This window comes from Panulirus ornatus, chromosome 25, assembly GCF_036320965.1.
Source record: "Panulirus ornatus isolate Po-2019 chromosome 25, ASM3632096v1, whole genome shotgun sequence".
In the NCBI taxonomy this organism is placed as follows: Eukaryota; Metazoa; Arthropoda; class Malacostraca; order Decapoda; family Palinuridae; genus Panulirus; species Panulirus ornatus.
This window is the reverse complement of record NC_092248.1, coordinates 2,741,719-2,764,485: the sequence shown is the minus strand read 5'-3', so window position 1 is coordinate 2,764,485 and position 22,767 is coordinate 2,741,719. Positions and strand designations below refer to the sequence as shown.

Here is a 22,767-nt window from a genome sequence, read left to right as displayed (position 1 = left end):
TTCCATTTTCACTGACCACTGCTTTTATAGTTATTTATTTATTTTACTTTGTCGCTGTCTCCTGCGTTAGTGAGGTAGTGCAAGGAAACAGACGAAAGAATGGCCCAACCCACCCACACACACATGTATGTGTATTCCTATGAGTCCACGGGGAAAATGAAACACGAACTTTTCGTGTTTCATTTTCCCCGTGGACTCATAGGAATATCTTGATCACGCGCAAAATTGTGATCCTTTCCAACATGTATGTGTATACATCTCAATGTATACATATATATATATATATATATATATATATATATGATTTGGTAAACAGAGAAGAGGTAGTAAAAGCTTTGCGGAAGATGAAAGCCGGCAAGGCAGCAGGTTTGGATGGTATTGCAGTGGAATTTATTAAAAAAGGGGGTGACTGTATTGTTGACTGGTTGGTAAGGTTATTTAATGTATGTATGACTCATGGTGAGGTGCCTGAGGATTGGCGGAATGCGTGCATAGTGCCGTTGTACAAAGGCAAGGGGGATAAGAGTGAGTGCTCAAATTACAGAGGTATAAGTTTGTTGAGTATTCCTGGTAAATTATATGGGAGGGTATTGATTGAGAGGGTGAAGGCATGTACAGAGCATCAGATTGGGGAAGAGCAGTTTGGTTTCAGAAGTGGTAGAGGATGTGTGGATCAGGTGTTTGCTTTGAAGAATGTATGTGAGAAATACTTAGAAAAGCAAATGGATTTGTATGTAGCATTTATGGATCTGGAGAAGGCATATGATAGAGTTGATAGAGATGCTCTGTGGAAGGTATTAAGAATGTATGGTGTGGGAGGCAAGTTGTTAGAAGCAGTGAAAAGTTTTTATCGAGGATGTAAGGCATGTGTACGTGTAGGAAGAGAGGAAAGTGATTGGTTCTCAGTGAATGTAGGTTTGCGGCAGGGGTGTGTGATGTCTCCATGGTTGTTTAATTTGTTTATGGATGGGGTTGTTAGGGAGGTAAATGCAAGAGTCTTGGAAAGAGGGGCAAGTATGAAGTCTGTTGGGGATGAGAGAGCTTGGGAAGTGAGTCAGTTGTTGTTCGCTGATGATACAGCGCTGGTGGCGGATTCATGTGAGAAACTGCAGAAGCTGGTGACGGAGTTTGGTAAAGTGTGTGGAAGAAGAAAGTTAAGAGTAAATGTGAATAAGAGCAAGGTTATTAGGTACAGTAGGGTTGAGGGTCAAGTCAATTGGGAGGTGAGTTTGAATGGAGAAAAACTGGAGGAAGTGAAGTGTTTTAGATATCTGGGAGTGGATCTGTCAGCGGATGGAACCATGGAAGCGGAAGTGGATCATAGGGTGGGGGAGGGGGTGAAAATTTTGGGAGCCTCGAAAAATGTGTGGAAGTCGAGAACATTATCCCGGAAAGCAAAAATGGGTATGTTTGAAGGAATAGTGGTTCCAACAATGTTGTATGGTTGCGAAGCGTGGGCTATGGATAGAGTTGTGCGCAGGAGGATGGATGTGCTGGAAATGAGATGTTTGAGGACAATGTGTGGTGTGAGGTGGTTTGATCGAGTAAGTAACGTAAGGGTAAGAGAGATGTGTGGAAATATAAAGAGCGTGGTTGAGAGAGCAGAAGAGGGTGTTTTGAAATGGTTTGGGCACATGGAGAGAATGAGTGAGGAAAGATTGACCAAGAGGATATATGTGTCGGAGGTGGAGGGAACGAGGAGAAGAGGGAGACCAAATTGGAGGTGGAAAGATGGAGTGAAAAGGATTTTGTGTGATCGGGGCTTGAACATGCAGGAGGGTGAAAGGAGGGCAAGGAATAGAGTGAATTGGAGCGATGTGGTATACAGGGGTTGACGTGCTGTCAGTGGATTGAATCAAGGCATGTGAAGCGTCCGGGGTAAACCATGGAAAGCTGTGTAGGTATGTATATTTGCGTGTGTGGACGTGTGTATGTACATGTGTATGGGGGGGTTGGGCCATTTCTTTCGTCTGTTTCCTTGCGCTACCTCGCAAACGCGGGAGACAGCGACGAGGTATAAAAAAAAAATATATATATATATATATATATATATATATATATATATACACACAGACATATACATATATACACATGTACATAATTCACACTGTCTGCCTTTATTTATTCCCATCACCACCCTGCTACACATGAAAATAACCACCCCCTCCCCCCGCATGTGCACGGGGTAGCGCTAGGAAAAGACTACAAAGGCCACATACGTTCACACTCATTCTCTAGCTGTCATGTAATAATGCACTGAAACCACAGCTCCCTTTCCACATCCAGGCCCCACTGAACTTTCCATGGTTTACCCCAGACGCTTCACATGCCCTGGTTCAATCCATTGACAGCATGTCAACCCCGGTATACTACATCGTTCCAATTCGCTCTATTTCTTGCACGCCTTTCACCCACCTGCATGTTCAGGCCCCGATCAGTCAAAATCTTTTTCACTCCATCTTTTCACCTCCATTTTGGTCTCTCACTTCTCCTCGTTCCCTCCACCTCTGACATATATATCCTCTTGGTCAGTCTTTCCTCACTCATCCTCTCCATGTGACCAAACCATTTCAAAGCACCCTCTTCTGCTCTCTCAACCAAACTTCTGTTTGCTAAAATATCTTTGTGCAAGGTCTCTTATATGTCCTTTCCATTTACTACTGTGTTCATCACCCTGTAATGGGTATTGGGTGACAAACATGGCATACTTTTAATGGTGTTTAATCCCAAATTCACTGTAGTACACTGGACATTAGCTAGCAGACTGAATGTATTTTTCTGATGTAAATGTATTTGAAAATATAGATGATATTTATATAATTATTTCCAGGGCTTTTAACTAAAGAGGGTAAAGATATTGCTGTCAGCTCTCTCCAGTTACTGCTGCTGCTCTTAGCTCCTGTACGTCGAAGAAAATTGCATCTTTTGCTTCGCATGATGAGCAAGATGTCTAGCAATGACAAGTTGACCCTAGACCCTGAGCAAACAACACGGGCTTTGGTTAGTTACCCCATCAATGATCCAGTCATCAGTGGTTATATTTGTCTTGTAATTTGAACTTTGAATTAAGGTGTATTGTAATATGAGGGTAATACTTGAGGAGCTTTCTACATATTCCATGTTTCTTGTGTTGCGGGCAATACCTTTTATATTTGAGAATAGACATTAGGTTGATGAGAGATTTGATATAATATTACACTTAATTGTTAGTGCTTGTTTCCTATCTTTTGTATCGCTCATTGTTAGTGCTTGTTTCCTATTTTCTGTATTGTGCATTGTTATTGTTAGTTTCTTGTTTTCTGTATTGCTCATTGTTAGCGCTAGTTTCCTAATTTTTTTGTACTGAATAGTGATCGAAAAGGTCTTTAGCCTTGAGCAAGTTGAAATATAAAGTAGGAATCATTTAGATTTTTCAGTCCAGGAAGGGGCTGGGGGAGTCAATCATATGTGTGCTAGCCTTTTATTTTGAAGGTTTAGGACTAGCAATTTGAATTAAAAGTTAAGAAAAATAGAAGTGCAAAAGTTTAAGAGTGGAGATGTGAAGCTTAACTTCCACCAGAAGTAGAATGGAATTCAGCATTAATATGAAGCAAAAATAAGAGATAAGGTCATGTGGAAGCAGTTTAATAATGCATTGATTAAGGCTGACATTGAGCTGTGCATTGCTGCATTTATAGGTTATGAAAAGACAGGGGTATAGTGGTGGGATGAAGATTTAAGAAGGTCGGTAAAGGGAAAGAAAGAATTTGAAAAGAGTAGCTTTATTTGCCAAAGAATAGGAATGAATGGAGGAAGTAAGTTTGGAATATAAAGTCCTGAATGGAAAAGTTATGGAGACAGTTTATATATGAATGAAATGGAAAGCAAGTAAGGACCTCGAGAAAAATAGGTAAGGATTTAAGGGAGAAAAACAAACTATTCTGGAAGGCGGCATATAGATGTAGAAGAGAGGTATGTGTATGGAGTACAAGTGCTTATTTTAATTCGTACATAATATTAGCAGTTGAGTGTTAGAGATTGGATTTGCACAAATAAGACCATTATTGATTTTTTCTCTCTACACAAGCTTGCTAAACTTAATAGGAAAGGCAGTTAGGTATTAGAAACTCACAGTCCAATTGATGCTGGTCACTTTTAAGTCCTACTGTAAAATAAAATGTCTCATGAAATCAACTAAGACTGTACCAACTGTAAAATTCAGATGCACTTGACTTGTAATGAATAAGTTCATCGTGTAGCTGGTTATGTGAGATAGATAGTAGGCATGTGTTTTTAGTGCATACATTGGCAAGGCAGAGAAAGAATACTTTCATGTACAAAATAGATTTGCTAATTTAAGTTGCTATTGATTGCTGTAGTCATGTGATAGATCTGCTTACATGCAGAGTATCTTTTTTCTTGAATATCTTTATGAATAGATGTAATTTGTTTAAAAGAAAAATTATTTAATTAATTTTCCATAACTAAATATCAACTCTTACTTTATTAGTAGTTGACATTTTCTTGTATGATTTTCTCTACATAGGTAATAGCTGTTAAATACATCTGTTAACCAGGTACTGAACACATTCACACGTAGCATCCTCTTGTGTGATCAAGAAGCAGATTACGATGAGATACTGTCTTTACGCATTGTCTCCTTTTTGATGGATAACCACGAGGAGATGTTACGTCCTCCACAAGATCTCTCTGTTCTTGTGCATCGCAGACTTAACCAAATTCAGCGGCGCCAGGTTAGTATATAATCTTACATTATGAGGTCCCATCTCTCCAAAAGTCTGTCATAAGTAAATGAGACAAAAGTAATCAGCTAGCTCTGCATAAGTAAATGAGACATAATCAGCTAGTTATGCAACCCCGAGACCCGTTTTATGGGACTGATGGAGCTTAGAGGCTGTGCTATATATGGGAACAGGGTAAGGTAGGCTCATTTATGCTGTACTCCTTTCTGCCCTCTGAAAGTGATACAGCTCCTTGAAAATGTTTTTCACTCACAGGATTACAACTTGCACATTCACGTACAGTATTCTTTTGTTTTACATGCTTATCATAAGTATGTAATCCAGTGAATTCCACTGAAGATATATTAAGCAAAATGAAATATTTTTCAAGGAATTTGCTATACTGAAGATTTAATTAGTTGTAAAGATAGAGTACATACTGATGAAATTCTTCATGATTATTGTCCTATTATTTGGAAGTTCTACAAACTTTGTGAACTACATCTGCAAGCCCTGTAAACCAGAGGGCATACACTCTATGTGGACTAGAGATATATATTTCAGTATGACGTTAGAAAAAACTTAAAGACAAGGACTGCTCTTTTCAGGCATTACAAGAGAGTAGAAGTTATGTTGAAATGGTTTAGACACATGAAGAGAATGAGTGAGGAAAGGTTGACAAAGAAGATATATGAGTGGAGGGAACAAGGATAAGCAGGAGACCAAACTGGAGGTGGAAGGATGGGGTGGAAAAGATATTGAGTGATTGAGGCCTGAACATTTGGGAGGGTGAATGGTGTACTTGGAATGGAGTGAATTAGAACGATGTGGTATACTGTGGTCGACATGCTGTCAGTGGACTGAACAAGGGCATGTAAAACATATGGAGTAAACTGTGGGACCTGGATGTGGATAGGGAGCTGTGGTTTCAGTGCATTACTCATGACAGCAAGAGAATGGATGTGAGTGGATGTGGCCTTTCCTTGTATGTTTCCTGGCACTTCCTTGCTGAGGCAGGGGTTATACTTGATTGCTGTTTCCCGCATCAGCATGGTAGCGCCAGGAAACAGAATAAGGAAGACCCATCCACTCATATACACACATATGAGTGGATGGGTACGCCCATACACATACATATACAGGCACACAAAAGGAAAAGAATGGGGAGACCAAATTGGAGATGGAAGGATGGAGAGTTAAGATTTTGAGCGATTGGAACCTGAATATGCAGAAGGTGAAAGGCAGGCACAGAATAGAATGGATTGGAACGATGTTGTATACTGGGGTCAATGTGCTGTCAGTGGACCGAACCAAAGCATGTGAAATGCCTGGAGTAAACCATGAAAAGGTCTGTGGGACCTGGATTTGGATATGGGAGCTGTGGTTTCGGTGCATTATACATGACAACGTAAGTATGGATGTGAGCAGATGTGGTCTTCCTTCTGTTTCCTGGTGCTACCATGCTGATGTTGGGGGGTTGTAATCAAGTATGAAGGAAGAGAAAATAATATATGTGTATCATTTTTTCTTTTTCTTTCGTGCATTTGTGCTGTTCCCTGTGTGGCAGGGTGGTGTTGGGAATAAATGACTGCAAATGAGTATGAATTTTACATGTGTAGGTATGTTCATATGAATGCTAGTACGTATACATTGAGTGTACTTGCATTGATTAGATTCTAGCTTTGCTGGTGTAGCTGGGAGAAGGAAAGGTTTAAAATCACTGATATCACCTCTTAGGTGATACATTTTTGTAACTTAGGATTTATTTATTTATTTATTTTAAGAGGTGTTGAAATGAATGAATTTTGTGGTATAAGGTAATATTGTTGGGAAGTGAGGCAGCATGAACCACCCTGTTGTTTAACCCCTTCACATTGGATTAATCCCGTAGACATTCACTGTATGGAAATAAAAAAGTTGACACTTCTTATGAAGTTGGGTATTAATGGGAAAGTTTGTGGGAAAATATTGTGGTAATGGTTATAATAATTTTAATCATTAAATGAAAATTCTTTGTGATGGCATATCTTTCCAAATATTCATTAGAGCATTGTAGATGGCATAAATAAATATGAACATTTCATTGAGAAAAAAATATATGATATACAAGCACAGTCATATTTTCTTTAGTTTCACAAGAGAAGAATGATTTTTTTTTAATGCATTCTACTTGCAGTTCATCACAAAGTTTTTTGGTGAAGAATTCAGTAGATGATCATTAACCCTTATTTTTCAGTAGTTATTAATTCATATCCTTATTTCCAGTGCTGTATTCATCATTTACTAATAAACATATTTATGTGTGCTTGTGCATATGTATGCATATGAACAGGTGATTTTTTTTTCCTTTTACATATTCACATTTTCCATTGGATAGCATCAGGTAGGTAATAGTTGGTAGGCCGCCAATGACCAGGGAGGTACATTACCAGTACTACCCACTTGGGTATCAGGAGAGTTAGTGACATCTGCTTAGTAAGCCAGCTCTTTAGTGGTTGTCAAGTTGCAATCCTTTGACCCAGATAGCTGTCTTTTCTTTCTGCCTCACTAGCATGTGGACTACTGGCATACTGACCACAAACACAATCTCTTCTTGTCATGTGTAACACATGACAACATAACTCATGCAGCTCATTCTTCATAACTCTAGATTTTCCTGCAGTGAGCACTATGTACTAGCCCTGCCTTTTGGCAAAATGGTAGGAGCATTAGATAGAAGTAGTAGGTAGGGACATTTGTGCAGGATTATTAGGTAGAAAATTAGGTAGGAGCATTAGATGAAGTAGTCATTAGGAATATTAGATAGGAGCCTCTGCAAACATTGTGCTAGACTTACCATTCTGCCAGTGGCCTCTTAAGGGTAAGCCATTAAAGGTTAAGAATCAGTGCTGGAGTTCTTTAGTTGTGGAGATTCTGTTGCCATGGCCACCCATTTGAGGGAGTCTCAATTAGAACAGGCATCAGAGATATAGGTAGATAGAACTAAGCCTTTAAGGATAAATCTGTGCGTTGTTCTGTCTTGTGTCTCTCCTCTCCTATAGGAAATGTGTTACAGGAGGAAGCTTTCAAGCCTCCTACTCCTGCTCTGCTGTGTTGACAAGTACTGTACACACAACATACTATATTCATTTATTTATTTTACTTTGTTACTGTCTCCCGTGTTAGTGAGGTAGTGCAAGGAAACAGATGAAAGAATGGCCCAACCCACCCACTTACACATGTATATACATACATGTCCACACACGCAAATATACATACCTATACATCTCAACGTATACATATATATACTCACACAGACATATACATATATACACATGTACATAATTCATACTGTCTGCCTTTATTCATTCCCATCGCCACCCCGCCACACATGAAATAACAACCCCCTCCCCCACATGGCAACAGGTAGCGCTAGGAAAAGACAACAAAGGCCATATTCGTTCACACTGAGTCTCTAGCTGTCATGTATAATGCACCAAAACCACAGCTCCCTTTCCATATCCAGGCCCCACAGAACTTTCCATGGTTTACACCAGATGCTTCACATGCCCAGGTTCAATCCATTGATAGCACGTCGACCCCGGTATACCACATCGTTCCAATTCACTCTCTTCCTTGCACGCCTTTCACCCTCCTGCATGATCAGGCCCCAATCACTCAAAATCTTTTTCACTCCATCTTTCCACCTCCAATTAGGCCTCCCACTTCTCCTCGTTCTCTCCACCTCTGACACATATACCCTCTTAGTCAATCTTTCCTCACTCATTCTCTCCATGTGACCAAACCATTTCAAAACACCCTCTTCTGCTCTCTTAACCTCACTCTTTTTATTACCACACATCTCTCTTACCCTATTATTACTTACTCGATCAAACCATCTGACACCACATATTGTCCTCAAACATCTCATTTCCAGCATAGCACATCCCCCTCCTCTGCACAACTTTATCTATAGCCCATGCCGCGCAACCATATAACATTGTTGGAACCACTATTCCTTCAAACATACCCATTTTTGCTTTCCGAGATAATGTTCTCGACTTCCACACATTCTTCAACGCTCCCAGAACTTTCGTCCCCTCCCCGACCCTATGATTCACTTCCGCTCCCATGGTTCCATCCGCTGCCAAATCCACTCCCAGATATCTAAAACACTTTACTTCCTCCAGTTTTTCTCCATTCAGACTTGCCTCCCAATTGACTTGTCCCTCAACCCTACTGTACCTAATAACCTTGCTCTTATTCACATTTACTCTCAGCTTTCTTCTTTCACACACTTTACCAAACTTAGTCACCAACTTCTGCAGTTTCTCACACGAATCAGCCACCAGCACTGTATCATCAGCGAACAACAACTGACTCACTTCTCAAGCTCTCTCTCATCCACAACAGACCACATACTTGCCCCTTTCCAAAACTTGCATTCACCTCCCAAACAACCCCATCCATAAACAAATTAAACAACCATGGAGACTTCACACACCCCTGCCGCAAAGCAACATCCACTGAGAACCAATCACTTTCCTCTCTTCCTACACATACACATGCCTTACATCTTCGATAAAGACTTTTCACTGCTTCTAACAAATTGCCTCCCACACCATATATTCTTAGTACCTTCCACAGAGCATCTCTATCAACTCTATCATATGCCTTCTCCAGATCCATAAATGCTACATACAAATCCATTTGCTTTTCTAAGTATTTCTCACACACATTCTTCAAAGCAAACACCTGATCCACACATCCTCTACCACTTCTGAAACCACACTGCTCCTCCCCAATTTGATGCTTTGTACATGCCTTCACCCTCTCAATCAATACCCTCCCATATAATTTCCCAGGAATACTCAACAAACTTATACCTCTGTAATTTGAGCACTCACTTTTATCCCCTTTGCCTTTGTACAATGGCACTATGCAAGCATTCCGCCAATCCTCAGGCACCTCACCATGAGTCATACATACATTAAATAACCTCACCAACCAGTCAACAATACAGTCACCCCCTTTTTTACTAAATTCCACTGCAATACCATCCAAACCCGCTGCCTTGCTGGCTTTCATCTTCCGCAAAGCTTTTACTACCTCTTCTCTGTTTACCAAATCATTCTCCCTAACCATCTCACTTTGCACACCACCTTGACCAAAATACCCTATATCTGCCACTCTATCATCAAACACATTTAACAAACCTTCAAAATACTCACTCCATCTCCTTGTCACATCACCACTACTTGTTATCACCTCCCCATTAGCCCCCTTCACTGATGTTCCCATTTGTTCCTTTGTCTTACGCACTTTATTTACCTCCTTCCAAAACATCTTTTTATTCTCCCTAAAATTTAATGATACTCTCTCACCCCAACTATCATTTGACCTCTTTTTTGCCTCTTGCACCTTTCTCTTGACCTCCTGCCTCTCTTTTATACATCTCCCAGTCACTTGCATTATTTCCCTGCAAAAATCGTCCAAATGCCTCTCTCTTCTCTTTCACTAATAATCTTACTTCTTCATCCCACCACTCACGACCCTTTCTAATCTGCCCACCTCTCACGCGTCTCATGCCACAAGCATCTTTTGCGCAAGCCATCACTGCTTCCCTTAATACATCCCATTCCTCCCCCACTCCCCTTACGTCCTTTGTTCTTGCCTTTTTCCATTCTGTACTCAGTCTCTCCTGGTACTTCCTCACACAAGTCTCCTTCCCAAGCTCACTTACTCTCACCACTCTCTTGACCCCAACATTCACTCTTCTTTTCTGAAAACCTCTGCAACTCTTCATCTTCACCTCCACAAGATAATGATCAGACATCCCTCCAGTTGCACTTCTCAGCATATTAACATCCAAAAGTCTCTCTTTTGCGCACCTATCAATTAACACGTAATCCAGTAACGCTCTCTGGCCATCTCTCCTACTTGCATACGCATATTTATGTATATCTCTTTTTAAACAGGGTATTCCCAATCACCAGTCCTTTTTCAGCACTTAAATCTACAAGCTCTTCACCATTTCCATTTACAACACTGAACACCCCATGTACACCAATTATTCCCTCAACTGCCACATTACTCACCTTTGCATTCAAATCACCCATCACTATAACTCGACCTCGTTCATCAAAACTACCAACACACTCATTAAGCTGCTCCCAAAACACTTGCCTCTCATGATCTTTCTTCTCATGCCCAGGTGCATAATAATCAGCCATCTCTCTCCATCCACTTTCAGTTTTACCCATATTGATCTAGAGTTTACTTTCTTACACTATCACATACTCCCATCACTCCTGTTTCAGGAGTAGTGCTACTCCATCCCTTGCTCTTGTCCTCTCACTAATCTATGAGTTTACTCCCTATACATTCCCAAACCACTCTTCCCCTTTACCCTTAAGCTTCATTTCACTCAGAGCCAAAACATCCAGGTTCCTTACCTCTAACATACTACCTATCTCTCCTTTTTTCTCATCTTGGTTACATCCACACACATTTAGACACCCCAATCTGAGCCCTCGAGGAGGATGAGCACTCCCGCGTGACTCCTTTTGTTTCCCCTTTTAGAAAGTTAAAATACAAGGAGGGTAGGATTTCCAGCCCCCTGCCCTTTAGTCGCCTTCTACGACATGTGAGGAATGCGTGGGAAGTATTCTTTCTCCCTTACAAAATACTTGGGTAGTATTCTTATACCTGTCTCCAGGAATAATACTTTGCCTTACCTTTTCCTTCTTGCTCCCAGGACCCCACAGTGTTCAATTAGTATTTTTGATGTGCACGTAGTGTAGTTGATTAATAATCCTCCAAAGGAATTTAATGATCCAGAACAGGTGTGCAGTGATAACAGTGAAGGAACAGTTAGAATGGTACATGAAATAGTAAAACATGCATTTCTCAGAGATGATGAAGTAGTGATAATGGGAAATTTTAATTATAAATAGATAGACTGAGGCTAATTAGATTCTCATGGTGGCAGAGTCACTGAGCACAATAAGATCAAAGGGATTAATACATCATCATTACTAGATATTATCATCAAACATGAATAAAGAGAACATCATATAATATACAGCAATGGGAGGAGACTAATCATGTAATGTTAAAGTTTGATTATATATGGTAAATGGTGGTGTTAAAAGAAGAGATGACACAAGATTTGAAAAGGAGAGAAATCAGAAACTACATCAACTCAGCAATTTCTATGGTAAGATAAATTGGTAAATGTAGTCGAGTTACTGGGAACCAGGGCATTATGATGCAAGGGTCTGTAAAATTTACAGTGAAATAAGAATGTGGGTATCTCTAGCCTCAAATACAGTAGGAAAGTTCAGAAAGTGAGAGGACCTAGGTTACTAGAAGATGTGTAGCATTCACAGGCCACCCAGAGTTGAGCACATAGGTTTGAGTCCTGGTTGCGGCAGTCAGTCCACAGTCAACCCAGCTGTTCGTCCACCCCTTGGAGTTGGTCGATAAAATGAGTACCTGGCTCAGGCTAGGATATATATATTATGTAGTCATCATGATTTATAGCCGTTTCTCACATTAGCGAGGTAGCACCAGGAAATAGACGAAGAAAGACCCATATATACATACATGCTTATACATGTACATATACATAACATATACATGCTTGCTTGCCTTCATCCATTCCCAGCTCCTTCTGCCCCACAGGGAACAGCATCACCAACCACAGCATCACTGAGGTAGCACCAGGAAAACAGGCAAAAAAGGCCTCAGCTGCTTGTGCTGCCTTGGCTAACATAAAAGAAAGTGAAAAAGGCAGGAGAAAATCCAAAACATTCCCATAAATTTATCAGGAGTCACTAGACAGTTAAAGAGCAACTAATCAAGTCAAGGGACTCAAAGGGAAGAGTTTTAGAGGATGATGCTAAGAAATGTAAGGAACTGAGTGACGAGTTCAAAAGTGTTTTCATTGTAGAAGACACTGTAGCCCCATCAACAGTGGGATGGAATGGGAACGAGGCCTTTGAAAATTTTGTGATATCCAGAAAAGACATTAACAGAGTATGATCCATTTAAAGACTCAAGGTCCTGATATAATTTTACCTCATATGCTGAAGATATGTGTTGATGCATGTGACAGACCTCTTTAAGTACTGTCGTAGATGTAACTGGAGAAAGGCAAAGTGCTAGAGTGGAAAAGGGCAAATGCCTTACCTGTCTGTAAGGATTAAGATCAAGAATGTGGTCTGTAAAGCACTGGAAAAGGTAATCCAAAAGCAGATGGAAGACTTTCTGCTGAAGAGAAATTATATAAGTGAGAGACAACACAGTTTCAGGGAAAGGAGGTTGTGTGTAATGAACTAATTAGATTTCAAAGAAATAGTGAGCTCTATCTTATATAAAAAAAGAAGGCTGATTGTATTGTGTTACTTGGACTATCAGAAAGCATTTGACATTGTACTACATGGAGAGCTTATTAAGAAGCTTGACTACCAAACATTAATGAGAGGTCAATTCCTTCAATGGATGGACAGTTATCTTATTGAAAAAGAATGAAAAACAAAGTCAGAGGAGCCTTCTTGATATAGCTGCAGGTTACTTGTGGAATGATGCAAGGTTCTGTTGTAGGACCAGTACTCTCCTTGTTTTATATAATTCTAAGGTATGGATTTCTACCAGAGTATGTTTACAGATGATGCAAAGGTCACAGGAGAAGTGAAAAGCAAGGAGAATGGCATCATCTTCCGAGGAGACCAAAACAAACTCCAAAGTTGGTCTGACACGTGGTAGATGGAATTCAGCCCGAGTAAGTGTAAAGTAATGGGACAGTGAAATAAGGCCACATTATGAATATCATCTTTCAGGAGATTAGCTGCAGGAATTTGCATGAGAATGACTTATTGTCCTTAGCCTGTTGCCAGAGTCCTGCATTGGGAGAAAAAGTACGCAGACTGTGTGCTGGCAATTATTGTAATAACATTCAAATGCTTGGAAAAGGATATATTCAGCAAGCTGTTCACATCCTACGTGAGGCCAGAACTAGAAAAATACTTCTTAAGTTTGGTCACTATACAAAGAGCAATAGATGAAATAAGGAGAGCAACAAAGATGATACCAGAATTAAGAGAGCTGAGTTATATGGAAAGGATAGAGCACAGGGCCTTTAAATTTGCGCACCTTGGAAGAGAGAAGAGTGAGGATGACCTGATCACAACCTTTAAGTTGTTAAGACAAGTTGATGATGTAGGCAGTGAACAGTTCTTCAAGAGATGTAAGGATAGGGCATCCAAAGAACACATTAAATTAAGTAAAGAAATGTAAAAAAGAAAAAAAAAGACAAATCCTTTTGTAGTAAGTAGAGAAGATAAAGAACTTTAATAGTATGAATGGTAAATGAATGGAATACGATGACTGAGGACATGGTTAGCGCAGACAACTTACATAAGTTTAAGAAATTACATGATAGAGAATGTTCTAGAGATTAAGCCCCACCAGTTTTAAACTCCCTCCCTGTACAGGACAAATAGTTACATATAGGTTATTACAATTACACATGTATGTATGTAGGTACATGTGATTTATATGTATTGCACTAATGGGAATTTTCACATTGCTTCCAGGTACCTTAGTTTTGAATCTATGACCACTAAAACTTTGATTTCTGGACTGATGTTTACTAAGGTGGTTTGAACTACCCTTTTAAAAATCTTTGAAATTGTAAAAAATTTTCTTCATTAATGTATGAATGGTGAGTCACTGTCAATCTTTACTCAGTCCTACTGTATAGAGAGAATAATTTAATTTGACTTCATATTTTTCTGCATGATTTTTTCTCTAGGAACCAGATCTGAACGGCACACAGGGTAAAGACATCTGTAGCTGTCCTCAGTAACATAGCCAGGCATTTGGTAGTGCTAGAAAATAATGGTGGTAGTGTGTGCTTCCGGTGCACTGTATATGCATGCTTTATTAATCGTTCTCTATGCAGTTCATTGATTTCTTTTAATTTTATCTGTAGGTCAGGTTGGGAAGCATTTGGTATTGTATAACAAAAATCACAGCTCATGCTTCATGATTATTTAGTGACATAATTTTCTTTTTTTTTATTTACTAGCATTGCTGCTTTTTGTGTACAGTATATTGTCATTTGTTGATAGTTGTGTCCAAGTCCATTTGTTTTACAGAATTTGTCCATTGTCCTAATTAGCATACTTAGAATTATTTGTAAATTATGGGAAGACAAGGACTCATCTATTGATCTTTTTTTTTTAATGTTTCATGCATAATGTGATGTATTTTATTCAAACTATTTGTATTTTATCTCATTTCATTGCTCCATTTCAAACTATGTATGTTTGGTAATGTGTCAGTGGTGTGTGATATCACTATGTTTGTGTAAAATTTTCATGGACTAGACCCATAATGAGATGAGTGAGGTTTATTGCTGAACCATGATGGAACTAAATGAAAGTTACAGCTGTTTGCTTTAAGCAAAGATGCTGTTCTGTTTGCCAAATCAGAGGAATAGTAGAATAGACTGATAAGTTATATTGATGATCTATTAGAAACTTACATGATAGGAAAGTAGTACATTGTAGATTTTCATAGTGCATTTTTCCTCCTCGTGTATTGTAAGACTGGGGAAGAAGTGGCTGAGTGTGCCTGCCTTCTTGAATGACAGCTATTAGTGGTAGCTGGGGTAGTGTTAGATGAACAGGTAGAACATATGCAGATTAATTAGCTAAGAAAACATAGTTGTACACGTGAAAGTCGGAGGAAAAGGAGGAGGTCAATCACATTCAGGAGATTAGTTATCAAAGTTTGAAGGCTTATCTGTAGGTGCTCCTATAGGATTAAATGCTTACCAGAACCATAGCGATGGAACTCTGGTGACAGGTGATTATATATGGAGCATGAAGAGATATGAAGATCTTGATTCACTTTACTTCATTCAGCATGACTTGTGGACATGCATGATTTGTAGATACAGTATGATTGTGATTATATCTAGATGATTATGTAGTTGCCAGTAAGATGCAAGTATAATTGTGATTACATCTTGATACTGAATTATGTAGCTGCTAGTAAGCTTTTTTTAGTGTTCTTTCCAAGTTTTATAGTTTGAGGTTATGACAGTTATGCCACAACACATAAAATAGGTTATTGGCAGGGGAACAATTTTGCCCCAGGGACCTAAGTGCCCCTGTCCATTATTAGCCTTCAGCAATGGGTTTAGGGACCTCTGTTCTATAAAGCTGATTCTCACAAAAGTGGCATAGTTATATAGATTCAGTTGCAAAGAAGGATTTTTTATGGTGTAATAGGGAAACTAGATGTAGTGTATAGTTTGACTGATTAACTTATTTGATTGATCTTCATTTCTTAGATATCTGACTTCTTTGTCTGGTGCAGATTATTGCATTCTGATCATTGAGTTCAGGGTAACAAGTTTACCCAAGGGAATTTAGGAACACCAGTACTGCAAAATTGATCCCTGCAGTTAACCACACCATGTATTTGAAGCTGTAGTCTCTTTTAATAGATAGATGAGGCACTTAATGAAAAGACTATAGTCACTGTTTTGGAATTCTATACTTTGATATTTGCCTAAATCGTATGCAACGTATCTGAAGTGAAAGATAATGGCAAGTTATGCAATATGCTGTGTTCTTTAGCAAAGAGTACATTATATTATGCTGTAGTAGTTGCTTGTTTTCTTACTCTTGCTCATTTGTATTGTATTTTGCAATATTTTCTTGGGATTTTCTAATCTGTTATTTGTAATATTGCAATATTGCCATTAACTATTGGTGGTGGTGGCATAGCTTTACTTCTTGGTCACATACAAGCTTATTGAGCAGACAGCCGCATGCTCCCTGTGTTCCGTTGCAGATTGTGTATGGTTCAACCATAGAAGACAGGAGCATGACATTCACTTACTGCCGCCAGGTATCACATGCTCAGTATGAACACCAGCGCTTGACCGGCTCTCAGCAATATCTGGCTCAGCTACTTGACCAGATTGTTGACAATAAAAAGCTGTCAGCCAAAGCAAAAAAGAAGAAACTTAAGGAAGTATGTCTTAATGATGTGTCATGATTTATATAATGATGTATACTATGATAAACAGAGGCACAGTCATAGTGTTTAGATTTTGAACTGATCACTGAAGAAGTAATATTTCAGACATTATAAGCATTAAAGTGATAAACTTTTTTCTGTGCATTACATTATAGGAAAAAGCTTAAGGAATTATGTCTTGTTTATTTCTTCTGTGATATATGATCATTAATGGAGGCTTTTTCTTCGTACATAATTAGTCAAGAAGTAACATTAGAGAGAGCTTATTATTTATGTATAGTGGTAAAGAACTTTTTTTTTCAGCATATTTTAGTAATATATATCATGTTATTAATATTTTCACTTTCTTCTTGTAGTTCAAGTCACTCTACCCTGAGGTATACAAAGTAAGATTCCCTGATGAGAACCGGAAAACAGAGAGTCGTAGCAAGATGCGAAGCTTGATGAAGTTGGCCTCTTTCTCCTCCCTAGGAAAAGGGCGTGCTTTAAGGGTGTGAAGAACACACACTAAATTTACCAAAGATGTTAGTGTGCAGAGTGGTGCAGCATTTCCAGTTTTTTTAAATTAGAGTAATTAGTGCCATTTAGTGCCAAATGTAAGTGGAGATGGTTCCACTTTGTTTTTCTGTGATTGGTAAGCTTTTGCCAAAAATCCTTGGCATTGGAAACAGGCTCATTTTGCCACTTGCAAGTCTCATGTACAGCTGAAAAAGTGCAGATGCACTCAAATAACATTAAGCTATCATGTAGGCTTTTGCTTTCTTCAGTATTGTGGTGCAATTTTAATTATTAAGGGAAAGGCAATATTTGTACCTCAGGAATATATACATCTGGCACAGACTTCTGATGCGTCTATCTCTTTTGTATATATTTTCAGTGAAAGGTGTCTTTGTAAAGAAATTTAAGATGAAATTGTATGTGATATTCTTTTAACCAAACATTATTTATATATCCTATATTTCTTAAGATAAAGTGTTTTATTAAAGTTCTATATTGTGCCTTCAATATCTGCATGCTTCTTGTCACGTGTAGTAGATAGGTTTGGAGAGTACCCCTGTATTCATCTATTTTATTTTCACAAAGATGTATTAATTGTATGTCCATTGATTTGGTTTTATTGTGATCTTTTCATGTTTTTATGATTGAATTTTTTGGCCCATTGATCATGTAATTTTGTCATATTGAATTTTTTGGCCCTTTGATCATGTAATTCTGTCATATTAATTTTTTTTCCCAAACACCCTTTTCTCCTTTTTCTTTCACATTTCTTCACCTGTCCTACATTAGTGAAGTACCACTAGGAATAGATGAAAAAAGGGCTCATATGTTTATATCCATATCTGTTTCATACTGAAAGGATTTTATGGATGTACAAACAGGGAGCTGTGGTTTCGGTGCATTATTACATGACAGCTAGAGATTGAGTGTGAATGAATGGGGCCTTTGTTGTCTTTTCCTAGCACTACCTCGCTCACATGAGGGGGGGAGGGGGTTGTTATTCCATGTGTGGCAAGGTGGTGATGGGAATGAATAAAGGCAGACAGTATGAATTATGTACATGTGCATATATGTATATGTCTGTGTGTGTACATATATGTATACATTGAGTTGTATAGGTATGTATATTTGCATGTGTGGACGTGTATGTATATACATGTGTATGTGGGTAGATTGGGCCATTCTTTTGTCTGTTTCCTTGCGCTACCTCGCTAACGCGGGAGACAGCGACAAAGCAAAATAAATAATATAAATAAATAGAAACAGGAATATAATTGTTATTGGTGTTGGCACATTGAAGGCTTTTACTTATGTTGTTTAGTATTTTTGGCTCTCGTTAGTTGAAGAACTAGAGGAAGAAATAACACAAATTATATCAGAGTGTAGCCTTAAGTGCCGGCACATAAGAATGAATGAAAAAATTGAGAGCTTTCATATCTGCCTTTAACATGAATCATCAATGTGCTTTTTCCCTTTATGTTCAGACCATTTCAGTACACCCTCTTTAGCTCTCAACTGTACTCTTCTTATTACTACACTTGTCTTTATATCCTATAATTGCTTACTCAAGGAACCCTCTTCACACCATATATTGTCCTCAAACATTTTATTCCCATCACATCCACCCTTCTTTGTACATACTTATCTGCAGCCCATGCTTTGCACTGTGACCACTGTACCCATTTTTGCCCTCCTAGATAGCTACCTCTCTTTTCACACACTCCAATTCTCCCAAAACCTTTGCCTCCTCTCCCACTGTGTTTTTTTTCACCATTTCCATGGTTTTATTTGCAGCTATGTCCACTTGCAGGTCTTTAAAAAAAACCATTTCCTTGAGGTTGTGAACCCCATATCTCACTTGCCCTCTTTTTCAGTCCCTGCCCCTTGACCTCTTGCTGCTCTGTCTTGTACATCAAGTATAGTCATTAAATATAAGAATAATGGTAAAAGTAGTTCCAAATTAAGTTTCACACATTTTGTTGTTGCATGTAGTGTCTGTTAATCTACCATGCTAAGAATGTATAACTTTTATGCTTAGCCTGAAATAAGTTGCACTTTATTGTTTAAATTATACCATTGTCATTGTGAAAAACTACTGAAAATATTACCTTAAATGGTGTTCTTAGGAGAAGTGCTTATTTTTAATCTATATATAAGAAATGTATTATTATTGTCAGCCAGTAGACAATGTTACCTATAGATTTTAGAATGAATGCAGTGTTTTGGCAGGAGTTACAAAAGGAATAAACACATGTCTTGCTGACAAATCAGCTAAGTGTGCAGCAATGATAATTTAGGAAATCCAGATTTACTGTATTTTACTCAAAGTTGACATATTTATTGTTTATATAGGTGCAGAAACATTGCACTCAAGTTACCCTCTTCCACTGGCCTATGAAGGGTGAGGCACTACAGGGTTAAGCAGCAGCAATGGAGTTCAGTTATGGAGACTTGGAGTTTCCAGAGGGAATGGGCACCAGAGAGATAGATATACAGTTGAAGATATATTTCAATCATTTTGCATTTACAGTTACCATTTTATGTTCATTTTCTTGAATATATTGAGATTGTGCACTTATTCCTTATGGGTATGGAGATAATCTAAAGGGAATGGTTTTACCTTCAGGTTGACAGTAGCATACACTGGTACCATGGTGTAATCCTGTATGAAAAAAATATGCTCATGTGAACTGAGGTAATATTTTATCATTTTTTGTGTATAAGTCAGCAAGTTGCTTCAGATTACTGAGAAAACCTCATATACCAGATTTAAAAACTTTTGGATTTTTTCCCCTTTTTTTCTTCATTGTCGAATGTATTTAGTGTATTGTGCTACACAAATGTTGGAATATATATCCTAATATTTTTGTGCCTGAAAAACAAATGGTCTGATGAATTTATATATGAATTGTTTCTAAATGTATTTACTTTAGTATACTCATTCAAGATGAATTCTGGTGGCATTAGCAATAAAGCATTATACTCTCATGTGTACATAAGGTACTGTCTGAATTAATAGAAAAGCAAAAGTGTACTTCATTAATCCTCTATGCTCTGTAACTGTAGTTCTATTTTCATCATCTTGGCCAATGTATTTCTGTCGGCATCTTAGAATTATTCTCTTGGCTTCATTTTGTGGGATTTATAAATTTTGTAGCCTCCTTTGGCCAACACAAGGGAAGAAGGCTGCTACTTTTTTGCATAAATGATCATACGGGACTAATATATGTCATTGTTAATATGGGTACTCAGTTTGTAATCTTGCAAGGACATATTTTACTCCTGCTGTTTCCACTCACAGTAATTAAATTTTGACAGTTTTCCATTGTCAGATTTTCAAAATTTATAGCCAGACCTTTTTTTTCCTGATAACCAGCTCGATTTCTTGATAAAGAGAACTAAAACGGAATAATTTGTACATATTTTTTTAGTTCCCGTGAGTTAGGATGTCGCCACCATAAGTCTTATTAATAATTCTGTTCATACACACTCGCCATTTCCCGCATTAGTGAAGTAGTGTTAAGAACAGAGGACTGAGCCTTCTAGAGAAAAACCTTCCTTGGCCCCCTTCTCTGTTCTCTCTTTTGGAAAAGTAAAAACTGGAGGGGAAGATTTCCATCCCCCTACTCCCTTCCCTTTTAGTCACCTACTACGACACGCAGGGAATACATGGGAAGTATTCTTTCTGCCCTATCCCCAGGGATAATATATTACTCAAAAATTTTAACTTATGGGGTGCCTGGTCCAAGTTTTCTCTCGGACAAATATCCCTCGTACCATAATAGGCTCTCCACACTTCAAGTGCAGCCTGTTCATTCATAACTGCGAGCTTTATCAATTGCTCCTCATAAATCCACAAAAACTCCACATCAGTCTGCATCATTTTGTATACATTTTGTAGCACAGGCTACAAAATGTATACAAATATGCATACCAGCTCAGCTGGTATGGTACCTTTTAATTACAAAACAAATTTCAAAATTATTCCCAGCATTATGCATGCACCTTGGAAAATCAAGATGTTCAATCTACTATAGGAACAGGAATGACTGCATCCTTCTAAAGCTTTTGGTAATTTCCCTTCCTTATTGAACTTACTGATTTATAAGATTTTAAATACTTGTGCAGTATCATGGGCAGATATGCTATATGCTATGAAAAAAAATAAGGAAAATCCACAGCACCAGGTGAAGATGGTGTGAATAATGAAATTTTAAACTGCTTAGCTGGTATGGTAAATATTCCTTTAATAGGTTTCTTCAATAAGCTCATATTGAAGAAACTTATTAAAGGACTGTTAACTACACCAACTAAGCAGTTTAAAATTTCATAATTCACACCCCATCTTCGCCTGGTGCAGTGGGTTTTCCACATTTTCTATAGCATTTATCTATATCTCTGATACTCATTCCAATTGGAACTCTCTCAAAGGGGTGGCCACAGCAACAGAGTCTCCATAACTAAAGAACTCCAGTGCCGCTTCGTAGCCTTTAGTGCTTCACCCTTAACCTGACAGACGGCAGGTCCAGTGCAGTGTTGGCAAAGGCTCCTACCTACTACTTATTCCTCGTGTTTATACCTAATAATCCAGCCTAAATGTTCCTACCTACTACTTCTGTCCACTGTTCCTACCATTTTGCCAAAAGGCAGGGGAAGTGCGTAGTGCTCACCCTAGGAAAATAGAGTTATGAAGAATGAGCTGCATGAGTTAGGTGTTGTCATGTGTTACATATGACAAGGAGAGATTGTATGTTTGTGGACAGAATGCCAATAATCCACATGCAAGTGAGGCAGAAAGAAAAGAAGGCTGCCTGGGTCAGAGTGCAACTTGACAACCGCTAAGTGCTGGCTTACCAAGCAGATGTCACTAACCCTCTTATACCCAGATGGGTAGTACTGGTAACATACATCCCCTGGTCACTGGCTACCTACCACTTCATATTATAAATCTTTCATTTTGCCACTCGTCTAAGGCTTCTCTTGTATTGCGAGGCAGGGAGGCATTTTTTTTGCGTTATAAATTGACTGACATAGCATGGGCAAAACATGCCTTAATCAAAGGCAGCTTTTTTTTTTGGGGGGGGGGGGGGGGGGCTCCTTTCTCTTCCATAACTAGATGGATATGAATAATACTCTTTTGGTTATATCTTGCCATATATCAGTATTCCTGGTAAATTATATGGGAGGGTATTGATTGAGAGGGTGAAGGCATGTACAGAGCATCACATTGGGGAAGAGCAGTGTGGTTTCTGAAGTGGTAGAGGATGTGTGGATCAGGTGTTTGCTTTGAAGAATGTATGTGAGAAATACTTAGAAAAGCAAATGGATTTGTTTGTAGCATTTATGGATCTGGAGAAGGCATATGATAGAGTTGATGTAGATGCTCTGTGGAAAGTACTAAGAATATATGGTGTGGGAGGCAAGTTGTTAGAGGCAGTGAATAGTTTTTATTGAGGATGTAAGGCATATATACATGTAGGAAGAGAGGAAAGTGATTGGTTCTCAGTGA

At 38.6% G+C, this 22,767-nt stretch overlaps 1 protein-coding gene across 6 annotated transcripts in view; it reads left to right on the top strand.

Moving 5' to 3' along the window:
• The window catches only part of LOC139757170 (DEP domain-containing protein 1A-like), a 65,739-nt gene extending 45,135 nt beyond the window's left edge, over nt 1-20,604 (top strand). For 3 of the 6 annotated variants that reach the window (XM_071677290.1, XM_071677287.1, XM_071677289.1), the window contains exons 10-13: nt 2,831-3,000; nt 4,557-4,733; nt 16,545-16,754; nt 17,117-20,604. In XM_071677290.1, the coding sequence (XP_071533391.1) occupies nt 2,831-3,000; nt 4,557-4,733; nt 16,545-16,754; nt 17,117-17,257 (698 nt within the window). In that variant the 3' untranslated portion in view covers nt 17,258-20,604. Of the gene's footprint in view, nt 1-2,830; nt 3,001-4,556; nt 4,734-14,299; nt 14,428-16,544; nt 16,755-17,116 lie in introns of those variants that run through there. The other 3 variants (XR_011714524.1, XM_071677292.1, XM_071677288.1) reach the window with 3 other exon arrangements.
• Nucleotides 20,605-22,767: the final 2,163 nt, after the last annotated feature.